This window comes from Hippoglossus hippoglossus, chromosome 8 (assembly GCF_009819705.1).
Source record: "Hippoglossus hippoglossus isolate fHipHip1 chromosome 8, fHipHip1.pri, whole genome shotgun sequence".
NCBI classification, from domain to species: domain Eukaryota; kingdom Metazoa; phylum Chordata; class Actinopteri; order Pleuronectiformes; family Pleuronectidae; genus Hippoglossus; species Hippoglossus hippoglossus.
The window spans coordinates 2,406,041-2,429,835 of record NC_047158.1 but is presented as its reverse complement, the minus strand read 5'-3'; the positions used below and the strand labels follow the sequence as shown (position 1 = coordinate 2,429,835).

Below are 23,795 nucleotides of genomic sequence, written 5' to 3'. Positions count from 1 at the left end.
TTAGCACACCAAATAATAGTGTTGGAGAGGAAGTCTTTTTGCCCTTTAAGCATCTACGGTTTAAGAACCTCATGATGTTCCGAAATTTAGAGAAAGTTAAGTACAACTTGAGGGGATCACCTGGAAAATTGAGTCTGTTGGTGGACCCATGATTAGTTACATAGTTAAATTAAAGACCACAGGGCAAATTAACACCCATTACTGATATACACTGATCATTTTAATTCATAATTTTGCCTGTTCTTTTGGTTTATTACTGACTCAGTTATCATGTTGAAAGGAAGGCATGGTTATGTATTCATTTACTTACTTGTTTTTTTGTGTGTTTGCTTTTTCCTGTTTCTTCAAATCTTCCTTTTCATTTAATTAAAATTCCACCTATTTATTTATTATGTATTTTATTTTTATCTCGAACCTTGTACTGCAACCTGTACTGGGTTGGAGGATGGGGTTGTGTAAAAAAAACGAGTCCAAAATATTAATTGTATTTCTTTGTACCTGTTCAATGAATAAACACAATTATGGTGAAAAATATTAAGTAACATTACACACAAAAATGTACAAATTTGCTACCTTATTGCGGAAAAGAAAAGACAAAACAAAGTAATAATACTACAATAACATCAGTAATGAAGTATGTCATTCAATGAAATAACTACATGTTAAGTATATGCCATAAGATATAATATATTCAGTCTGTTATAGTTTTATTATACATTTTACCCATGCATCAGTCAAAAAGTTGTAATTTATTATGGCATCAATGCCAGTGAGACAGAAAAAAAGACCCACAACAGGTCAATGGTCTATACCGTCTCTACTATCTTTAATTGGTTTTATACTACACACTTTTATATTTTGTTTATCTTCATATAACAATTTAAAAAATATATATTTTCTGCTACAAACCCCAGATAAAATGTCATGCTTGTGGGCACATCAAACATGTCACCATTGATACTGACACATTGGAAACAGTTCACATAGGTTGATTGTTGATCAATGAAAACTTAGTGCTAATAACTCAGGACTGTCTGTTCATGCTGGTCCCAACACTAAAGATTCCCTGCGTAGGATTTAGTGACATCAGGTGGTAAAGGTGCATATTTAACCAATTGAACAACATATGATTTATTTCTAATAAATGTGTATTGTTTAATTTTAGTGTGAGTGTGTGTGTGTGTGTGTGACTGGATGCTTGTCATCAAAGATTAGCACATTGATACACATTACACACATGCAAATCTAAGCTAGCTACTGCTGTGTGTACATCACATCTAAGAAATAACACGACATCTGGCTGCTGCAGCCAGAAGCTTTTGTGTGACTCTTTCTCAGACAAGGATTATGCTTATTCCTGACTAGCCATGCAGATACTTCAGTCATTCTGACTCTGAGTTTGAGACATCTGCTGCTGAGTCTGGTTGTAATAGGAAATTAATGTTTATTCTTGTAAATGAAAAATGTATTTCTTCGAGTAGTAGTTTAAACACTTAATGATGTGTTGTTTACTGTCAACAGTGGCTTATCTGACACACACACACACACACACACACACACACACACACACACACACACACACACACACACACACACACACACACACACACACACACAGGAAATGTAGGGAACAATGAAAAGAGAAAGAAGAATACTTTAATGTCTAAAGTATTTAATACTGGAATTCCTGTGCAGCTCTTAAACCAAAATGAGAAGAAAAAAAACTTGATCCACACAGGGAAATTTCTTTAGTACAATGGATAAAACTACCTTGAGGAAAGAGGATAAAGTAAGAAAAAAGAAACACTACTATAAAATATTAATTATAAAAAATATACAGTACGTGAATAGAAAAGCATACGAAGGCAAATGTACACTAAATAAAAAGTAATGTATGAGTTAGAGTTACAGAAAGTTACAGGCAAAACACAAAAACACACATTTAACACTGACCACTTGTGTGATCTAATACCAGGTCTGAACAGGACCACAGTGAGTCTGAGTCTCTTTCTACCCAACAGGGACTCTGTTGGCTACCAAACACTGAGGAGGATGGGAGATGTTCATGATGGAGAGTTGAAAACATCCTCCTCTTTCTGTGACTACATGCAGCAGGTCCATTCGACATAGGATAAGATGAGATAAGACTTTATAAATCCAGAGGGAAATTCTTGTGCCAGCTTGCTCCAAGATTACAGTACAGAACAATATATAGTAGAATAGAATGCAGTGAAAAAAACAATAAAGAATTAAGTCTAAAATATAAGTAAAGATACAAATAAAAGTATAAGTGTACTGTAAATAAAATCAAAATACTAAGTGTATACAGAGTAATGCAGAACCAGTTCCTATTTGTAGATATCAATAGAAATGAGAATAAGATAAGCATGAGCAAAGTTCCATTAGACAGAGAAACTAATCCTTAATTAAAGTGGCAGTAAGTAGAAATGATAAAAGAGTTGTTGGAAGAATAGAATTATATGTCTTAAAGACGTGACCACCTATCATATAATAAATTCTATTCACATGAGCAAAGACGTAACCGCCTGTCATATGATAAATAGGTAAGGTTCTGAGACCAACCTACTATATATTACTATGTAAGGTGACAAAGCAAATGAAATAGTTGCATATAATTTTATTCTTCCAACACCCTCTCTTGCAACTAGTGAATTTTGTTCTGTCAAGATGAAAACAATTGCATTATCCTCAACAGAGTATGGGATATTGCACATTATATTGAAATATATAAAAATAAATTATAATTGAAATATATTCAGTCATAACATAGTCTTTTAAATCTGTGTAGGTGCTGGCCACAGCTTTTGCCCCAGCAGACCATCGTGTAGAAAATGGTAACTTCAGATTCATAAAAAGTGGCCCTTCCTGTAGGGAGCTTTAAATCCTGGTCCAGTCCAGTTTACTGTAGACACCCAGGTATTTATACTCCCACACAATCTCCACCAGCTCGCCTGTGATGGAGAGAGACAAAAGGAGGAGTCCTGGTTCTCGAGGAGTCCTGCACCAGCTCATTTGTTTTCTGATGTTGAGCTGCAGACGGTTCAGCTTATACTCGTCCACAAACTGTCTATCACCCTCTGTCCCCCTCACAAATATAGAAATACCAATGTTTGTCTCTGTGTTGGTGTACGAGGAAACCAAAGTCTCTCTTAAATGGAGGGGGAGTGAGTGTACTTCATACCAGCCTGGATGTCCTTAGCAACCAGTCTAATTGCTGCTGTCACTGAATCTGGCTTATGATGTGCTGATATTCTCTGCACAGTCTGTAGCCTGCGTTCCTCCACCTTAACAGTCCTGCGTGATGGGCATCTCCGAGAGTGGCCATGCTTTGTTTTTGCAATGGTTAGAGTATGGAGTATCTAAGGAAGGAGGACCAGAGCTCTGTGCAGTTGGAGAAAAGAAATGTGATCCTTCTGGTCAGGATGCTCTCAGCAAGTCCTCTGTAGGCCTGTCTGAGGGGCTGACAGCTCAGTACCACCTTTTTTCAGCTGTCCTGATGAAATGAAGCTGCTGCTGAGCTCTTTTGTCCGTGATCGTGGTGTTAGGTGACCAGCTCAGATTCAAGGATATATGTAAGGCCACAAACGTAAGGTCATCCACTAGGGCTGGATGAAAAAAAAAAAATCAAAAGCAATATAACAAAAATCCAATAAGTTAAGTATTTATGTATTGCTTTTCTAGTCTTGATGACCACTCAAGGTGCTTTATAGTACATTTTTACCATTCACCTATTCACACACACACACACACACATTCATACAGTGATTCATACATTCATATGTGCAGCCATCAGGGGCAATTTGGGGATCAGGATCTTACCCAAGATGTGGAATGGGGAAGACTGGGATCGAACCACCAACCTTCTGGTTAGAGGACGAGCTGGTCTACCCCCTAAGCTACAACTGCCCCAATATATTAAAAAAATGCTTAACATTGTGTAAAGCAATGTAAGCACATGATCAGCTTCAGATTTGTCAAGTGTTTTGCTGTTTATCAAGTCTTGGTCTTTCTCTGCCCATAAAGAAGAGTTTAAAACAACAACCTTGAATGAGGAGCAAAGTTCAGTCTTTAAATTTGAAATAAGTAATAATGTGACCTTTATTTAGATAAATATCAATATCAATTAAAAATTATATCAAGATACAAATGTATCTTGATATAATTTTTGGCCGTATCGTCCAGCCATACCATCCACCCACCACACCTTACTCTCATTGATAGTTATGGGCTGCAGACAGGGAGCCCATTTCCTTGAGTGTAGACGAGCTGCTTAGTTTTATCAGTTCTGTACCAGCTCAGTCTGTGTGAAGAATGATGCAACTGTCGGTATGTGATAATGATCTCGCTGTCGGTATGTGGCCTCATTATAGTTGTCAATAAGTCTCAGGATGTTGTGTCTTTTGCAAACTGGAATATGAGCTTGTGGTCCAGGGTGGATGTGTAGTCATGTCTGTAGAGTTTTGTATTCAGACAGCATCCTTGGGGGTTCCTGTGCTTAGCATGTGTTCAGCGGACATCCTGTTACCCAGCCTCACCACCCGTGGTCTGTCTGTTAGAAAGGCTATAGTATCCAGTCACAGATCGATGTCGGTATACAGAGGTCTGCCAGTTTCTCATAAAGCTTTGGAAGTTGGATTGTGTTGAAGGCCAAGCTATAGTCCACCAAGAGCATTGCTGTGTCCGAAATCACTCACTCATGTCACTAACCACTATATAGTGACTTCTGTATAAAGAACTATTTAGTGAGCTTATCGGGAAAATAAAAAAAATGCTTTAGGATACTACTCTGCGCATTTTGTCTGCACGATTATGACGTACAACAACAACATCTGCTGTTGGAAAATCCCACAATAAATTCTAAATGTTTATTTTACACATAGTATTGATATTTTTAAGTAATACGCTTGTTAAATGACCATCTTTGTATGTAGAAATAAAGTTGTTTGTCTCAGTTTGTGATGTGCACACTAATCATTCGCACAGCACCTGAAAATGGCAAACTCACTAGTGGTCTATATAATGATTAGTGGGTAATATCAGACACACTAAGTGTCTGTGAGTGTTTTCATTAGGGTCTGAATGTTCCACAGCCGTGTGCAGGGGCTACGGGAACATCCATTGACCTGTTCCCCCCTCAGGTTGGTGGGTCGTCAGGGGTCTGTGGTCAGTGTAAATGTCACAGTCATTTATCTGAATGCCACAGGGTGGAAGTAATTCATCCAGGTGTTTAGCTTTTTGGGAACTGGGATAGTGTTTCCCTTTATTTGCTCTACATCCACACATCTTTTTTTGTTTTAATACCACAGTAGGCATTTACTACGAGGTGCTCTGGAGGGTACGTGCAGACTGATACAGAAGTAATAACCATGATGCTGTAATTAGCAATGGTCGACAGAGGGCGACAGAGGTCAGGGTTTGCTTGGGCAGCTTTAAATGCGAACACCTGGCGGGATTTATTTGGCAGTGCTATCCCTTACATATTTTGGAATTTGGTTCTCAGATTCGAATAAGGAAAAATTTTGTTCAATGTTCAATTGTTAATTTCTTAAATTATTTGCATTTATGTTTCCTCAAAGGTATAATATGTAACAATTCTTCATTGAAATGTCTCAAAACGACTAGATCTATATATATATTGTGTTGATTTGTGTACTTACATAAAAGAATGTCCAATGTTCAAACCCAGTGAAATCACCAATTTTATTCAAGAAAACAGGATGTTTCATATCCACTTTACTTTTGGTAATAGGTGCGTTCGAGGTGGACTTGGTCTGACTGTGTCTGACTTGATCTGCCAATGTGATTTGCCCGTGGCTGCAGGGGTGAAGTAAAAAAATTCAGCCAGCAAGGCAGACACCTTTGACTTTTCATAGTGTCAGTGAACCTACGACCGATCTCAAGTCATTTCAAATATTAGTTAAATCAAAGTAATGTTTCATGAATACATACATGATGATGAGTTCAGGGACAAAAATACAACCCACAAGAACATCACTTATTTTATACATACATCTCATCCTCTTTTGAGACAAATAAACAGCAGATAATGAATCTCAATTTCTTAGAATAAAAAAAAAAAAGATACATCATGCATGTCAGTGAAGCCTTTAGCCAATCAGTTGTGTCGTCACAGAGGTGGTTTCAAGGTGCTGCAGCTGGAGTAGAACAACTGCACGGTCTGACTGCAACCGCCTCACTCCCGCAATGTTTTAAGGTCAAGTGACATGATGAGGTTTTGCAGGGCTGCAAAAGTCAAACAAAATTTCTTACCAGCATGATTATACCATGATTATACATTTGTGACACATTATTTGTAGTCCACCATTACCTAAAACTTTATTTTAACTTAGTATTTTTTAGTACATTTCAGGGGTTTCTTTCAAAAATGCATGTTGATTTGTTGGCAGCAGGTTTAGACAAGGAGCAAGAATAATATATACAAGGGTATAAAATCAATTCAGATTACCAACATTTTATTATTGATGAATGAACAATACTAAAATATAGTCCATTTGGAAGGAGGCTAATGACTAATGTGCTGGAGTGAACTACAGCAGCAAAGAGAATTGGTACTGTTAATTATCGGAGTAATAATTAGGAGAGTCAGGTTATAATGACTGTGTGTGTATATATGTATATATATAGGTTTTAATGTATCACTTACCCTCTCCCTCTCTTTTTCCAGGGAGACGTGACAAGAAATCTGTGAGTGACCTGTTGTTGTGAACAGTCATGTTCCGAAACAGCCTGAAGATGCTGCTGGGAGGCAAAATCCGCAAGAACAACAATGGTCAGTACTTCTGCGTCATTGTATATTTTGTGTACACTTGCATTCTAAAAGCTGCATGTTCTTTTTACTGAGTGCATTTTTCTCTGTTTTGATATCTACTAGTCGCTGATATGTTGTTCTAATGCTTTCCATTATTTTATGCAATTCATTTTTCTCTTGTCCTCAACAGGGGGCAGCAGCATTGAGTCAGAGGGGTCAGAGATCAGGATGATGGAGGGATTCACTCGTTCTCTTCCCTCCTCCCCCCTCCTCAACCTCCGGCTGGGCAAAAGAAGTGGTAGGGAATATTTGTGTACTGTACCTACGAAGATATTCCGTGTTATTCAGTCACATACACTGTAATGACATCTATCCTAAGTCAAATACAGGAATATACTGGAAAGTACATTCAAACAACACAAACATGACAAAATATTTAACATTTAAATTTACTAGATCCAGATTTTTAATCAGATCTGCAACAAATTACACACACTCAAAAATATCTTTTCAATATATTTTTTCTAACTCTCCCTCTTCTAGTTATTTATTTGACAAATTGCTTTGTTGACAAAAACTCCTGTCATCATATTTGTGTGTTTGGTATACTTATATCTGTATCCCATAGCACTTTTCTAGTCTTGATTACCATTCAAAGTGCATCACAGTACAGGTTTTTGCCATTCACACACACATTCATAGTACATCTATAGGCAGCACTTTTTCTATTAGAGAGGCACAACGGCACAATTTGAGGTTCAGTATCTTGAGCAAGGACACTTCCGCATTCGGAATGAGAAGACTGGGATCAAACCACTGTCCTGTTTAGAAAAGGACCTGCTCTACCCCCTGAGACACAGGGTCTGAATTCTTTCATGAAACTTGCTTTTACAAATACCCTGGGATACTTAATTTCTTACATTGATGTAGCACTGATAACACAGGATGACGTGAAAACTGTGCAATCAATGGGTTTCCTATCAGTCTGTGCAGGGTCATGTTAAAATATCTTATTAACTTTTGAAAAATCTGAGTGGACATAAGCGTATAATTGTTTCCCTTCGTTCAGACACATTAAACCAAACAGAGAAAAGGGTATATGGCTATATTTGTATGGTTCTTTTCTTCCTGTCGACCACTCAAAGCACTTCAAGCCACATTCACCCATTCACACACACATTCATACAGCACTACTATATGCTGCACTTTTTACTTCCACACACCATTCATACATTGCCAGCACAGCTGTAGGATTTTTGGATCAGTATCTTGCCCAAGGACACTTTGGCATGCTGACTGGAGGAGCCAGGGATCAAACCAGTTAATGGACGACCTGCTCTTCCTCCTGAGCCACAGCAGCCCACACAGTCTTAAAAGTGCTCCTGAGTGTGAAAGTGTCCACAGTCACTATGCTACCTTTCACTAATGAAATAAAACTAACTGTGGAGTAAACAGACCTCAAACACACTTTAAAGATGTGTAACAGTTTGAACCTCAAAGAATATATTTATTTGATATCGTGGTCACAATAAGAAAAGTTTAAGAGATACAGTCTGTAAAGATTCTTTGTTGGTTGTGGCGTCATTGTTTTATGTGCTAGTTGTGCCATAAGCCTCACAAGATTATCCACCCAATGGAATCTAGGTTCTGGTTGAAAGGGAGGAGAGAACCAAGAAGAAACCATAACAAGCATTCAAATAGTTTCTCATTTTCTCCCTTTACCACACACACACACACACACACACACACACACACACACACACACACACACACACACACACACACACACACTCACACTCACACACACACACACACACACACACACACACACACACACACACACACACACACACAGCTGTGACCTGTTACACTGTGTCTGGCACCAGCGAGGGGGTTGACCTATGACCCTACATTTGATCATCCCTAGGTGCCTTAGTGAGAGAGAAAATGCAGAAATGTAACCCAACCTCCTGCAAAGCTCTCCTCTCCTGCTCCTCCTTTTTCTCCTCCTCTTCCTCCTCCTCGGGGCTGATTTGACACACTTTGTCTAAACATTACCATGTGGAGCCTCCTGACTCTTTTTATTTTCTGTGCTTTCTGTCAAAACAACAAAACAAAAAAAACCAAGGCAGCTTATTAAAGTCAGTATTACAACATACACAAGATCTAATTTCAATTTCAAGCACATATTTGAGCAGAATTGATTTATGACATCTGGTTTATGTAAACTATTATGTCATAGTAATGTATATTTATGGTAAAACAGCTTTCAAATGCACTCACTGAAAAATGAGCTATAACTGTAAAAATGCAGTAACTGCAGGCCACTCAGTACTAATCGGTGAAGCTGGTGAGATAGCCTTAGCTAAACTTAAGCTAAATCTACTAGATCCACCATTACGTGTGATTTAAAAATATCTATTTTTAATGAACTGACTTCAGTTTCTTATTCAACACAAAATAAAACGAGGCAGTAGAGAATTTTCATGAGTAGGAAAAACAAGCTGAACTCCTTCTCAAGGTAAAACTAGCATATCTTAGCTAATAAAGGCATTTATGGAGGTGCATTAGCAAAACATTAATCTCACTCAGACTTTTAGCTTTGTGTTTGGTCTCCACCAATCCTGTGTATCTGGCACTGTAACTGCATTGTTCATCAGCTGTAGCAGCAAAATGGTGCCTACGATTGTACATTGTTGCATTTTCATGGTAAACTTGAAGTTATTATATTGATTTAAAAATGAATATCAATAGTGGTTTGGCAAACAGAGGAGTCATGTTAGCTCGCTTCTAGCTGCTGTTACAGCCAGAGGGTGCCTTTCAAAACAGAGATATATTTAATTCCTCAGACTTAGGAAAGGAATGTTAGAAAGACATTTGGTAATCTTCACATCCAGTGGAGGATATCCCTCTCTACATTTAATAATCATCTAAACATCTAAAAATTAACTGATGTTCAATTCAAAATCTTCTATCTAGGACCTCTTTCTACATTTTTCGCATTTTTGGGGCTAAAGTGGATTAAAATAGTCCATGACTGTGTTCAGACACTCTTTTGTTCTTCCAAAACTGGAGTCTCACTTTGGCTCCAGCGTTTTTTCTTTATCTGAATCTTCCCTCAGTCTTTCTCTTTTTGGCCTTGCTTTTTTTCTGTTACAAGACAGAAGATCGAGCTGTGTTTTTTAACTTAGCCCACATTTCTTGACATGTACTCTCTCCACTCGGCTCCTCCTGCAGTCCCTCTATTTCACTCTGAGTGTGTGTGTGTTGGTTGGAGGAGGGAGGAGGTTCAGACGGGGGAGGTCGCCTTTCCGAGCAGATATGGAGGCTCCGCAGTTGAAAGAAAATCTCTTCTAACAAATGGAAACTTTACTTGTTGCTTTCCTTACCGAAGAGGACGTCCTCTCTTCTTCTTTCCACTTCATGCTTCAATTGTTCTTCTGGTTCTTTGCTCTAGTTTGGAGGAGGCGCTACCTGTGAATGAAAAGGAATGCTTTTTTGGGGGCTGAAAAGGATAGCAACCAGTGAAATACATTGTCCAGATCTGCTGTGTGAGTTGCTGTAAAGTTGAAGAGCATGTGCTTTCCAGTTTTACTGGAAGTTACATCAGTACCTTCACTGTTGATATGAAGAGTTTGGCTTTTACCACTTTTCATATGTTTTACTCTTCTGTTTTTTTAAAAACCGCAGTCATTCTGCTTCAGAAGTTGCCGTTAGAGTGGACTTGAGTGTTTTTTCTTTTCCCGGAGAGTCTCTCCCCCCTCTTATCTCTCCATTCCTACCTCCCTCATCTTTCTGTCCCTCTCTCTTTTGTGTACTCTGGAGAAGGAGGAGCTCAGGACCAAAGGGAAGAGGACTAGGCAGTGATGTTTCAATGTGCATCCAGTACAAGCAGTGCCACGGAAATTGACTCAGTTGACTCTGCCCTCTCCATGGAAGCACTGTGAACCAATCAGAACCCTGCTGCCAGCTAGCTATGGACTGCACAGCTGCTATTTTGAAACCATGTGCCTGCTCTAGAACCAAGTGGTGTCGGCATGAGCGGTCCTCCAACCACCGTCGCCCATGGAGGCTGCTGCATGGCTGCAGTTGTGGCAGAGGTGTTATGGAAGCGGATGTCGTCAACCACGCCTCCTCCCTCCTGCGGCGTTTGCTGTTATATGTTTGCTGTTGTCTGTCCAGTGAGGACAGCCCTGAGCTGCGACGAAATTGGGTGGCTCCTCCCATCAATGGAGCACAGAGGGGAGGAAGAAGAGAGGAGGAAGGTGAGAGTGAAGTAATCAGCAGGCAAAACAGAGTTCTACCTGGAGAAGAATTAACTGTCTTCGTGTCTGTATTAGGGGGCTGGTGTGTTTCAGTAAAATGATTTAGCTCTGGCCTACACATTTTCTGGTATTGTTACATTATAGGGATTCAATGACTTGCAGCAGATTCCAAAATATCCTGACTCAAAATTCCTAATTCCCTTAATAGTATTTTAATTGGGCTCCACCCCTTTATTGGCCACTCCTATCAAAGGTCACACCTAAAGTTTGTGAGGACTACATTTTGCTAAAAGATTGAAGTTGCTGAAGAACTGTTAAGTTCTCCTAAGGAAACTGAACTTCATGTGTAAAATTGATGGAGTGCCACTTTGAGAACATGGAGCCATTATAATTAAATTAGCCATTGTAATCAGGAACACAATATTGCAATTCTTCTGCTGTTGGTGAATTATGCCAGATTTTAGCGATTGTACAACTGACACAGACCCAGCTGGGAGGTGTAGAATCAATAATATTATTTATGAGCTGTCAGCAGTCATCCCTAGGCCTGTCATTATTTAACTAAATAGTGAATCTAATGTTCTCAACTAAAGACCTACCATAGCATTTTTCTAAAAAGTAATTTTTCTGATGTTATCAGTAGTAGATTTGATTTCAGGTGAAGCATCCAGCCTGTCCCGTACAGTATCGCAGAAAAAGCAGTATGTCTTCAGATAGAGGAACACTGAAAGAAAAGTTTTCAGAAACAAAGAAATAAGTAAGGAAGAAAAAGATTAAAAGAGACTGGGCACAAGAGAATAAAGAAATTGTAAAGTCAGAAAGAAGGAATGAATCGAAAAAGGATGGAATAAAGACAGGAACGAGGGACTGACAGAAGCTTTAGTAGTTAATGATAGAAATGGAAAAAGTCTGTTTTATGTATCTGATCTTTCCATTTTTTTTCTTCTAAAAACAACTCACAAACCCTGTCATTGACTGACCACACACATATGCATGAGCGTGAGCGCATGCTCACATACAGACACATCCACACACACAGTGTATTTCCAGTTAGCTTTGTGTTTGCTTGGTTTTATTTTCAGTCTGCGATGCTCCTCTAGTATTTAGTCCACAATTTATAGCCATAATTACAGACTGTCAGAGAAAGACACAGAGTATGAGCTTTCAGGCTGTGGCTTACATTCTTGTGTTACGTGTGTGTGTGTGCGTGTGTGCGTGTGTGTGTGTGTGTGTGTGTGTGTGTGTGCGTCTGCGTCTGCGTGTGCGTGGGCTGGTTTTTGTTCCCTCTTTAGGACATTTTACATATTGTCAGGACATATTGTTAATTTCTGAGCTCCTAGTTAATGTAAGGGGTAAGATGTGAATTGTGGTTAGGTTAGAGTTGGGCATGAATTGATCGTTGCAAAGTCCTCTTGGCATATATAGGTCATGATAGTGAATAATATATATATATATATATATTAATATACTGTTTTACACACTTGCACATGCTTGTGCACACACACACATACATGGTGAGTCTTCCAAGTGCTCTTTGTGTTGTAGCTCATGCTCTTTATATGAATGCATTTTTACTTCTCTTGTGATGTGTTTGTTCTATTTTCCATAATCTGCTCTGATAGGACAGCTTTATTTCCCATTTCCTGACTGGACTAATCCAGTTTCATGGTGTGTGTGGAGGAGGGGCTCCAGGTCACCAGGACAATGTAACGTAGACCGTAACTGCTGGATGACTTGGATTACTTCCTAGGTTGGTCAATAGGTAATTTATGTGGCTCAGTTTGTGTTTGACCTTACTGTAACTTGACAGCGAGGCTTTACTGGAGAGTCATACACTGGCAAAGCTCATATTAAAGGGATAATTTGCTTATTTGCTTTTGCTGCCGTCAGGAGCTGGTCAATGGGCCACCAGCACTTCTTATGGTTACAGATGTTTAGTTTTGTCTGTCTCCTGGAAGTTAAAAACCACAGATTGTCGTTGTATGTCCCGTTCACCATGGTATTATGATATTCCATGTTGTGCTGGTGTCTGTGACTTTTATAACACATCCATGTGAACACAGTGGGAGACGCTGTAAACTTGCACCAGAGGAACCCTCTGAAATCCGATAAGATTTTGATGTGCCTTGCTGCACAAACCTGAAACCTCTGTTAGCATTCCTGATGACAAACCACTGGCACTGTGAGTATGTGTGCTCTGGTGTCATGGAGATCATAAGGTAATCCTTTTGTTACACTTCAGACTTTTAAACAAGTCAATACTAACATGCTGATATTTGTACTCGACTGAGGCTGATATAAGTGTCTTTAGTATTTGGTCATGAATGACATATTTGAACAAATTAAAATGTACACTTAATGATATTGCTTTGTGGAAAGTAAAAGGATCACCAAACACTACCTACTGGGCACCAAACAGCAGCCAGACACAGTTAGTGAACAGCTCCCTCAGGAGTTGTGGAGTGAATATTTAGATAAAATCAAGTGGACAACAATACAAGTGAATGCAATTGTTGCTCTTCATCTGCTTGCAATCAAATCCGCTTAAAAGGTGCTTTTGTCATTGTTGTAATCACAGTTTGTTTCTGTTTCACTGAGTGGTTGGTGGATACATCCATTATTATTGTAAGTTTAAGAGACCAAATTTGTAGATTGCTATCAACAACAGACATTGCTGTATAGACAAGTAAAACATATATTTAAGGTATGTAATAAATAGTGTCTGCTTTGCACAGTATGAGGAGAGTTTCATTTAAAACTTTATTATGGAAAGAATGTGGCATTTGACATTTTTGGCTTCTTGTGCACATAAATGCCATGGAAAATTTGATAATACACAGTCACGATGAAGTGTTTGTGACTTTCAATAACAACTGTTGCTTTTGTATTGACTGTGTGTGCAAAATGTCTCTTTTGGGCCAATGTCCGTCACATGACCTGCAGCCACCATATGAGAATCACCTCATGGGATCGCTCACTGCTCCTTGGCTATTTCTTTGTGCAAGCACAAAACAGAATTAAGCAGTTTTTGGTTCAGACAAGCGGCACGATGGTGGAGCACTGTCGCCTCACAGCAAGAATCCTGGTCCGGCCAGGGTCTTTTCAATGTGGAGTTTCTGTTCTCCATGTGTCTGTGTGCTTTCTTAGGGCACTCAGGCTTCCTCCCTCAGTCTAAAGACTTGCAGATTGGGGTTAGGTTATTTGGAGACGTTGTTTGAATGTGAGTGTGAATAGTTGTTTATCTCTGTATGTGTGCCCAGTGATACACTGGTGACCTGTCCAGGGTGTGCCCCGCTTCTCGCTCAATGACAGCTGGGATTAGATCCAGCCCCTCCGTGACCCTCAAAGGATAAATTGTAAGGTGCAATTAATGGATGGATGAATATAACAAATTTGAATCCTAATGCAATCTTTTGGCTTTTGTTTCACTATCCAGGTGAGGACGAGGAGTTGGGACCTCCTCCCTCAGTGGACGAGGCGGCTGACGCTCTGATGACCAGGTTGGGCTTCCTGCTGGGGGACAAGATAATCAGTGGAGAGCCCGGGTCCCCTTACCATGCCCAGGACGATGCACAGGTGAACTCACTCACATACTCACAGAGGCAGACTTTCATACATCTAGGTGTCTGAAGTGAAATCCAGCATGTAATGATTTTTACAGTATAGTTACTAGTACATGTTGTATTATTTTTTACAAGTAAACTGTTTCTGTTATTTGTTTCTCCCCTTCACATATTGTATACTTCTTATAAATATACAGTGTGAATGGGCAACATTCTTGGATCTGAATCCAACATTTTGCAAAACACAAAGAACAATAAAGTGTCTTTTATTATTTGTAAATAAAAATCGAATTGTTGGGGTGACAGAGGTACATCAGTCAATCGCATTTTTTAGTTTTGCCAACTTCTAAATATTTGTAAATATTATGGAAATTAAAGACAACAATGAAATAACTGCAACCAAATTTTGGTTTAAAAAGTCCAGAGATATTTGTTTTCCTTTAGTTTTTTTTCATTTTCGCATCAGTCAGTTAAAAAAACGTCATCAAAGCACCCACTCACTCGCGGTAAATCCTGCAGAGGATATCTTGCTGTGTTCTCACATCAGCTCCTCCGGATATTCTGCAAACTTTTTCCTAGGGGACTGGCCAGAGAAAGTCAGGAGAAAGTAGCATTTACCCCTACTGCCCCTCTGGATAATGTCTGCAGGATCTCTGGGGTTTAGTGCATGTCTGAAAGCAGCTGAGGACTTACCTTTAAACTTTTACTCTATTTTTTGAATAAATGTTTTGTATATTTGATTTGTTTTTTATTGTGGCTTTCACTTTTCATTTCATAAACATGAGAAATTGAGGATACATTCTGGTGTCTCTCCCACAGAGGATCTCTCCTTCCTCCAGTCTGGCCAGTAGCAGCACCTCCCCCTGCTCCACACTGCAGCCCCCTGCTGGAGGAGAAGGCAACAGCGACAACAAGCAGGTCTCCTCCAACAATGCCTCTGTCACCTCCCCCACATCAACACTGGAAAGCAGAGACAGCGGCATCATAGGTGAGATACTGTGTACACACTTTTTTTTTTTTAAGTTAGAGAGAGTTAGTAGTTTATACTTTTAAACGATTCACTTTTTTCTGTCTTCCTCTTTCTTACAGCCACGCTGACCAGCTATTCTGCAGAGTCAGCAGCAGAGCAGGACAACAGCACCAAATACCCGGGAGATGGTTACCATGGGAGCAGCCTCCACCTCTGGCCGGCAGGTGGCCGGCCGGTGGTGGTCTCCACCTCCTCGTCCTGTATGGTGGCAGTGGGAAGCGTTAACGACCGCTTTCTATACAGGGCGGACAACAACATTGCCGCCTCCACTTACAGCCTCAACAAACTCCACCCAGACCGAGGCTCTGTCGCTGCACGGTCTTTGGGCTCCACCCACTCCATACCTGTCTACCTCATGCCCCGCCCCAATTCAGTTGCTGGTAAAATGGCAAATCGGATGATGTGTTTTAGCATGTTTTGATGTGTGCTATGATATCTTCCATAATAATTATGTTTCCGCTCTGGGTTTAAAACAGGACGCCTCACACATTAGTTACACAATAAGTGTGCTCAACTTTCATTGAATCTTCTTCCTAATTATTATTGCCTCTGTCTTGATGGCTTACATTCTTTTTCCACCACTGCAGTTCAGGATAACACCATAACAACTTTATGAATGTTGAATCTTTTTTGACTGGAAAATAAGCCCATACCATACATACTGATAAAATACGTGTTTGTGTTCAAAGCTAGTTTCTGCCATCATTTAAGTGGCAAAGTTACTGCAAGTGTAAAGGTTAATCAGAGTCATCACTAGGTAATAGAACATGTGTTTATTTAAATTATACAGCTCTAATTAGCTTCCAGAAAGTCTTCATTTATTTTGGCAATCAGTCATTCCTTCCTTTCTTTTTGCTTTAACAAACAGCTTTACATCACATTGAATAATAGTTTGTCCTCCTTGAAACAAATAAGCACAAATGTAAGTTTATGTTTTAGATTTATCCTTAACTTAAATTCATAATGTGGTTAGCGTAGGGCAAAATAAAACTCAAAATTCTACCAACAGCACTAAAGCTCACTTAGTAACAGGTGTTTAATCTGCACACAAACCATCTCTCCATGTTTGCTGTTTGACATGTGTAGATACAAAACAGCTATTCGCATCACATCCTCCCTTCTTTCCTTTCCTTTCCTCTGTGCCTCATAAAAACTGAAAACCATGGGCGCTTTTGGAAAGGAAGGATGTGACGTTCCTCAAAACACACACATACAGCACATACACACAGGATATGAGGCTCAGCCAACGCTGACATGTCTGTGGTGTTAGAGGTCTGTAAATGGATTGACTGGATCAAGCTCTCGGTAGGTTTCCGTCTTGTTTTGTGTGAAGTCGAGACAGCTACATTCATCGTCGCTTTGTTCGCTTTCAAATCCGCTTTGTAGCAGTGGGAGTGATAGTTAGACACTGCAGTAACCTGGAAGAAAAGGAACATAATTATTTATCGTCTTTAATAATTTGAACTTAACCACAAGTCTAAATGACTTATTTATTTCAGTGTTTTTTTAAATACTGGGTTATGTTTGTGGTTGTATTCTTATTGTGTAGTTTTGTGTTCATGCAGTGGCTCGTACAGGTTTCCCTTACAGCACTAAGATAAGATAAACCCCACTGACTTCACAAGATGTACATGCAGGCACCATGTCACTACGAGGTTGCCCTGTGAGCAGCAGCAAAAACAGGAAGTCATTGCTCCCACTCAGGAAACTGTCCAGCTAATAATTTAGCTTCTACTCAGCGTTTGCAGCACAGGGAACAGACTTATAAGAACTCTGATTGGATAATTCTTACCAAACTTCAGTGATGAGAACTGAGATCCCAGGATTTCCCAGAAAATCTCTCCTGCTTTAATTTTACTGGAAAAACTATGTAAGTTTATACAGTGAAATGATCTGTTATAATGTCTCATGATCATCTTGATTCAGTTTTCCTATAGCGCCATCAGAGAGATCAGACGATTGGCAGTGTGTTTTCCCACCTCAGAGACAGTGTACCCTATGGAATTAAACATTACACAAGTATAATCAACATCATTATATCTAACAATTCTATGGTGAAAATTACATTTCATATATGATGAGAAATCAGTAAAAGATATATTCCTGGGAAACAATCGTTTTTAAATCCTTTAACCTTTTCTTAACTTTATTTTTCATCATTTTCTATCTGCAGCCACTAGTTCTGCCCACCTTGAGGATCTGGCGTATCTGGATGAGCAGCAGAGACACATCCCTTCAAGGACATCCCTCAGAATGCCCAGACAGAATTCTGGGAGTCGTAGTCAACAGGACCACAGAGGTAAACACAAGCACATGCTCTCAAACACAAACATATACACTCATTTCAACAAGCAGTATTACAAGACTCGCTCATACTCTCTTCCCCTGCAGTTCGTTTTACTCCCTCTCTCAGCCTGAAGCCCCTGCACTTTGAGGTTCCCGGTCTCTCATCTGATTGGCTGTTCACTGGCAGGGAGTGGCTCTTTCAGGAAGTACATGCCTGTCTCTGCAGCGATGACCCGTCAACCAGTCGGGGCGTGGTGATCTTCGGCAACATGGGCTTCGGCAAAACAGCCATCATTGCCCGACTGGTGGCACTCAGTTGTCATGGAAACCGAATGTGGCCTACCGCTGCTCGGAGCCAGAGCACTCCAAAGCGTAAGCAGAGACATCCATAATATTAGTGAGACAATGATTGAAAATCAAATAAAAGCATGTACACAACCTCCATTTTATTGTAGAATGAGGCCAAAAGCAATTCTCATTAAATTTTACCCATGAAATTCTCCTTCTCTTTTGCAATCACTTATCAACAGTTAACCTTTTTTTACAGTTATAATTTGTTTTATTTTCGCATTGTTAAATCATGCGTTATTAATTGATCAATTTTATATCACTGCTTTTTCCGTCAATAAAAGCAACATCTCATGAACTTGAAGGGGATTTTGTGAAATTTGGGTTGGAGTCCAAATGAGATGCTTTCCAGCAGTGCCCCAGTGAGTTATTCCAGTCATGAGGAGAATCTTATTCACCTTGTAAGAACCAGCTGAGTCATCATGCAGAACCCAACCTTCCAGAAAACATCTGCCAGAGAGAAAGACGGTTGTGTTTACATCTTTACTGACATTTAAAATGAAAAACATTTTTCCATGCACCCTCCATCCAGATGTAGCACCTGTTTCTCTCTCCAACGATTCCCTGGGAAGAGGAGGAGGAAGAGGAGATGAAGGAGGAGGAGGAAGCTGTCCAGGAACTCCAGAGATGAAGAGGAGACAGGAGGAAGCCCTGAGGAAACTTGCAGGACAGGTCATATTTCCACTTTACTCACTGTTGGTCAAATTTATAACCCAAAAGTTTTCTAGAAAGCTGTCATGGAAAGTTAATAAGAGAATTCAGTCCCTCTACTTAGCTGCACAATACCCTTAATGTGTTATCATAATGCTTTTGTCAAAGGGAATTTCATTACATCTGGCACAAACATTTTTATTGGACACAATGACATGATTAGATCGTGCAAGTCAAAGGTCAAAGTCAAGGTTACCTCACAAAGCATATTTTTATCCTTTGGAATATGATAGCTGCGGAACGCCCTTTGGGAATCATTTCACATTTGGCAAACTCACTTTCACTTGGATTTGATTTTGGTAGCCAAATGTAAAAGGTCAAGTTCACAGTGGCCTCACAAAGTATGTTAATGTTTTTCTTGAACTCAATATCTTGAGATCAGCTTGAGACAATGTCTTCAAATCTGGTACAAACATTCACTTCGACCATATATGAATTTTGAAAAAAATATGTAGCAATATGTAGAAAGAAACTGCACTGGTTGGCGGAGAAACGCAGTGCGGTAATTCTAGAGTTCCTTACCGAATATTTTTCGAGTTTTGTAATTGTTGGTCGGTGTTTTGGATATATTGCTTTAGAGTACGCTGAGATTCATATCAATCTGACTTATTGTGGCTTGAATGCAGACAAAATGTATTCATGCAACTGTCGCACTGTTCAGTTTGAGCTTCTTTCTCAGATCCATGATACATTTTTCTGGTTTTAATTAGTAAATATATGCTATGTAAAGGGGAGAAATGTAAATGTATCAATTTACCTCACAACAGTGCCTCTATCCCCTGATAATAATTATAATAATATATATAGATAATAATAATAATAACTTGAATATAAATAGTGCCTTTCAAGAGACCCATGCACGCTTTACATGTGGCATTAGAGACAAGAGTAAAAAGAAAAGAAAATAATCACACAAAACAGGACAGAAATAATCAGCACTAGTGGAGGGTCAGAGCGTTAACTGAGGCCAAAGGCCTTGGGGAACACATGGTGTTTGAGGAGTTTTTTGAAGATGATGCAGAGATGCAGGGTGCGGTCTGTGACACAAAAGTCTCCAAATGATACTTGGAATACATTGGCTTCATTTCTGGATAGTGGGAGGGACTGGGGTAGGGCTGCACTATCGTCATCGCGATAGCAACGTGCACGATAGACTTATCGCAGAAGACGGCAAAAACTGCGATATATGGTGTTCCTTGTGCCACGCAGTCAATATATTTGGCCAATCAGATGGAGCCCTGCTGCCAGCCTAGATGAATAAATTAAAGATATTCAGATCATTGATGGGTATTTCTGTCGATGAATCATTGTCGGAACAAGAGAATAAGAAGAGAATAGAGAGAAAGGACAATTTGAAAACAGAGAGGAGGCGGCTCCGTTAAATCTCGCTCCGCCTCCTCCCGACTAAATTCTACTGTGGAAACTTCCAGTGATCACATTTGTCCCGAGTTAAATACATCACTATGAGCGGTTGATGGTATAAAAGAATTGAGTAGCTTATTTATGATCCAGAACCTGAGGGGAAAGTAACAGCGTGCACGCACACACACACACACACACACACACACACACACACACACACACACACACACACACACACACACACACACACACACACACATGACTCTGCTGCTCTCTCTCTCTCTCTCTCTCTGTGTGTGTCTCTCTCTCTCTCTCAGCTGACGTCTCTGACCTGTACAGTTTAAATGTTGATTTCTTTGTCACCACAATATCAACACTGATCATCACATAATGATCGAGACTTTTCTTCACAAGTTAAATCTTTCTTCAGAGAAGCGCGCGCATTTATCAATTTATCAGCCGTACCACTCGCTTTTTCCCCGCAGTTTTTCTCTAACTGAAACTTTAGTGGCCAGAAAAGAATTCTAACCAGACTGGTCATCCAAAAACCCATCCATCATTCAAACATTCCCTCTGCTCTGTATTTGCAGGTAGTCTCATATCATTTCTGTCAGGCTGACAACAGTTACACTTGTCTGGTTCCGGAGTTCGTCCACAACATGGCGGCAATGCTAAGTCATGCACCTCAACTGCTGGCCTATCAGGAGCTACTGCACCGGTCGCCGCAGCTACAGAGCACGCTCAGTCTGCGCTCCTGCATCCAGGATCCAAGTTCTGCCCTCCAGAGAGGAATACTGGAACCGCTCGAAGCGCTCTACAGAGGTGCACACAGATTCTACTGTATTCTGCAAATTTCTGTCCTGTTAAACCAGGGACTGTATTTAATCTGTCCTGGTCCACATTGTTTTCTTCAGAGAGGAAGTTGCACGTGGAAGGGGCGGGGCTTATTGTATTGATTGATGGGTTAAATGAGGCAGAATTCCACCGGCCAGACTACGGCAACACACTGACTTCCTTCCTGTCCCAAAACGTCCCAAAATTTCCTCCCTGGTTGAAGATCATCACCACTGTCAGGACCAGTCAACAGGTATTCACACACACACACACACACAGCTGTTCAACCTTTTTGATTCAGCTGTATTTTTTTCACAATATAATGTTTATCCCAACAGCCTTCATAATCACCAAAGTCCCTTCTGAAACCTTATAAATTTAGTCTGACAAACAACCTTTTTGAAAGAAGATCAAACAAACAACAATCATAATCAAGACCCCTGTCTCCATGGACCCCTGTCTCCAAGTGGTGTACAAATGGCTGTGGAAAGAGTGATAGATGGTTTCTTATGAGTTTGCAGGGTGTTTTCTTTAACCTCTTCCCAAACTAAAGCATGACACAAGAGCAAAAAAACAAACACAAATCAACTAGCAAAAGTGTAAGAAATTTATTTAACTATCTGTTTACTCTAATAGAGTCACAAATGTTAGCTTTACTTGCTCACAACGTATGGTAGCAAAACGTAGCTGGCCAAAAAGCTCATATGTTCAGAACTAGTACAGTTATTATTTTACCACAGTGTGAGGCTGGATCTAGATGCTTAACTACACGTTACACTAATTACATCAACCACAAAACAAAGTTGCGAGGGTACTTTTACATTCAAACTTCATCAGCTATTAATGATAACGTTGGTTATGTAGCAATAGTAAAACCTTTCATAAAGCACATTTAAGCTTGAAATAACATCTGTCTGACGCACAAATATACCAACACCATTAGGGAGTGACTTTGCTGACAAAATCGATTTGTCTGTCTCTTTATTCCTTCAGGACATAACTTGTTCTCTACCTTTTCATCGCATCTCTCTGGACAAGATGGAGGAGAGCAATGCTATAGACCAAGACCTGCAGGTAAAATGCACATAAACTGTCTGCGTGTCTGTCTGTCTTTCTACCCATCTATCTGGACCTCATTATGCCTGTCGTTTTTTTGTTAGGGTTACCTGATGCAGCGTATCCACAGCAGCAGCGAGATCCAGAGCAACGTGTCGCTGAGTAATGGCCGTTTTGACAACGCGGCACTCACCAAACTGATCAGCCACCTTAAGAGCCTGAGCAAAGGCTCATACCTCTACTTGAAACTGACACTGGACCTGATAGAGGCAGGATACCTGGTCCTGAAGAGCTCCAGCTTCAAAGTGAGTAAGAGGTTGGGAGGGAGGGGGAAACCGGAACAAAGTCAAGGTAAATGACGATAAAGATGATTTACTACTCATTTGATACTTCAGTTAGTCATGTAGTGATACAGGATTATAGTGACTGAATTATTTGTGTGATGAGCTCGATATATTCAATTGGAAAAATAATTTATGAACACATTTGCCTGTGTGTTGGTAGGTGGTTCCTGTCAGTCTAGCAGAGGTCTACCTGCTGCAGCTCAACATGCGGTTTCCCACCCAATCGTCTTTTCAGAGAGTTCTGCCGTTGCTTAACATTACTGTGGCATCACTGCACCCACTGACCGACCAGCAGGTAAACACCACCACTGTGTGTGCGTGTGTGTGCGTGTGTGCGTGTGTGTGTGTTGTGTGTGTTTGTGCTAGATGGTCTGCAAATGGTCTCCATTTACATAGCTCTTTTCTAGCCTTGATGACCACTCAAAGCTCTGTACATTACAGTTTTGCTATTCACCCATTCCCACTCACATTCATACTGTGCATCTATCATTTTGATAACCTGTTTATTTTTTATTTCACCACATCGTACTGAGACTCAGACACAGCCCAACGGCTCTGATTACCATGGCAACAACAGTGATAGAATCACTTCCTCATAGCAAGTTGCTTTCAAAGTTAAAGCACAACATTTGTTTTGTTGCTGCAATGCTTTATATGGAGGTGAATGGCGACTTTTATTAAGTTGTGAATTTGGGTCTGAAGATTGTGTTTAACAGACCTCTGAGATAGTCCACATGCAATGTATGAAAAAATAACAGCAGTTCAGTGAGACATTCAAACTTATGTATAAGACACACACGTGAACAGTAATAAAAAAAACATTCAGTATCATTCTATGAAATACAGTGACTATAAAATCATCATTGCAAATCCACCAGGTAGGATGAACACAAAGTTCACTGTTTATTAAAAGCTCTGCAAACAACGTTCAGTACACAAACAATAAAAAAGTGACAGTATACTGTAGAACTGTTAGAAGAGGACTCACTAATGACCATTCTGAACTAGGCTCTGGTGCATTATTACAGGCCCAGCCAACAGGCAAAGTTTACTGCACTACTTCACTTTAAAGGGGTGACATCATGTCAAGTTTCCATGCAGCAGGACAGGCACCAGCTAGTTCAGTCTCATTTAAGAGAATATTCAAGGGCAGGTTCTAGCCAATCAAATCACATTGCAAATACAGGTCCTGTCTGACGTCGAAAT

The 23,795-nt window shown here is 39.9% G+C and overlaps 1 protein-coding gene across 3 annotated transcripts in view; it reads left to right on the top strand.

The window, feature by feature from the left end:
• The window catches only part of LOC117766868 (protein TANC2-like), a 45,377-nt gene that overhangs the window by 7,733 nt on the left and 13,849 nt on the right, over positions 1-23,795 (top strand). The window contains exons 1-14 of one of the 3 annotated variants that reach the window (XM_034594270.1): positions 2,080-2,098; positions 6,707-6,811; positions 6,981-7,088; positions 14,492-14,631; positions 15,438-15,606; positions 15,708-16,028; positions 17,822-17,947; positions 18,040-18,306; positions 18,815-18,954; positions 20,946-21,177; positions 21,270-21,442; positions 22,183-22,263; positions 22,350-22,550; positions 22,750-22,884. In XM_034594270.1, the coding sequence (XP_034450161.1) occupies positions 6,754-6,811; positions 6,981-7,088; positions 14,492-14,631; positions 15,438-15,606; positions 15,708-16,028; positions 17,822-17,947; positions 18,040-18,306; positions 18,815-18,954; positions 20,946-21,177; positions 21,270-21,442; positions 22,183-22,263; positions 22,350-22,550; positions 22,750-22,884 (2,151 nt within the window). In that variant the 5' untranslated portion in view covers positions 2,080-2,098; positions 6,707-6,753. Of the gene's footprint in view, positions 1-2,079; positions 2,099-6,706; positions 6,812-6,980; positions 7,089-10,092; positions 11,056-14,491; positions 14,632-15,437; positions 15,607-15,707; positions 16,029-17,821; positions 17,948-18,039; positions 18,307-18,814; positions 18,955-20,945; positions 21,178-21,269; positions 21,443-22,182; positions 22,264-22,349; positions 22,551-22,749; positions 22,885-23,795 lie in introns of those variants that run through there. The other 2 variants (XM_034594269.1, XM_034594268.1) reach the window with 2 other exon arrangements.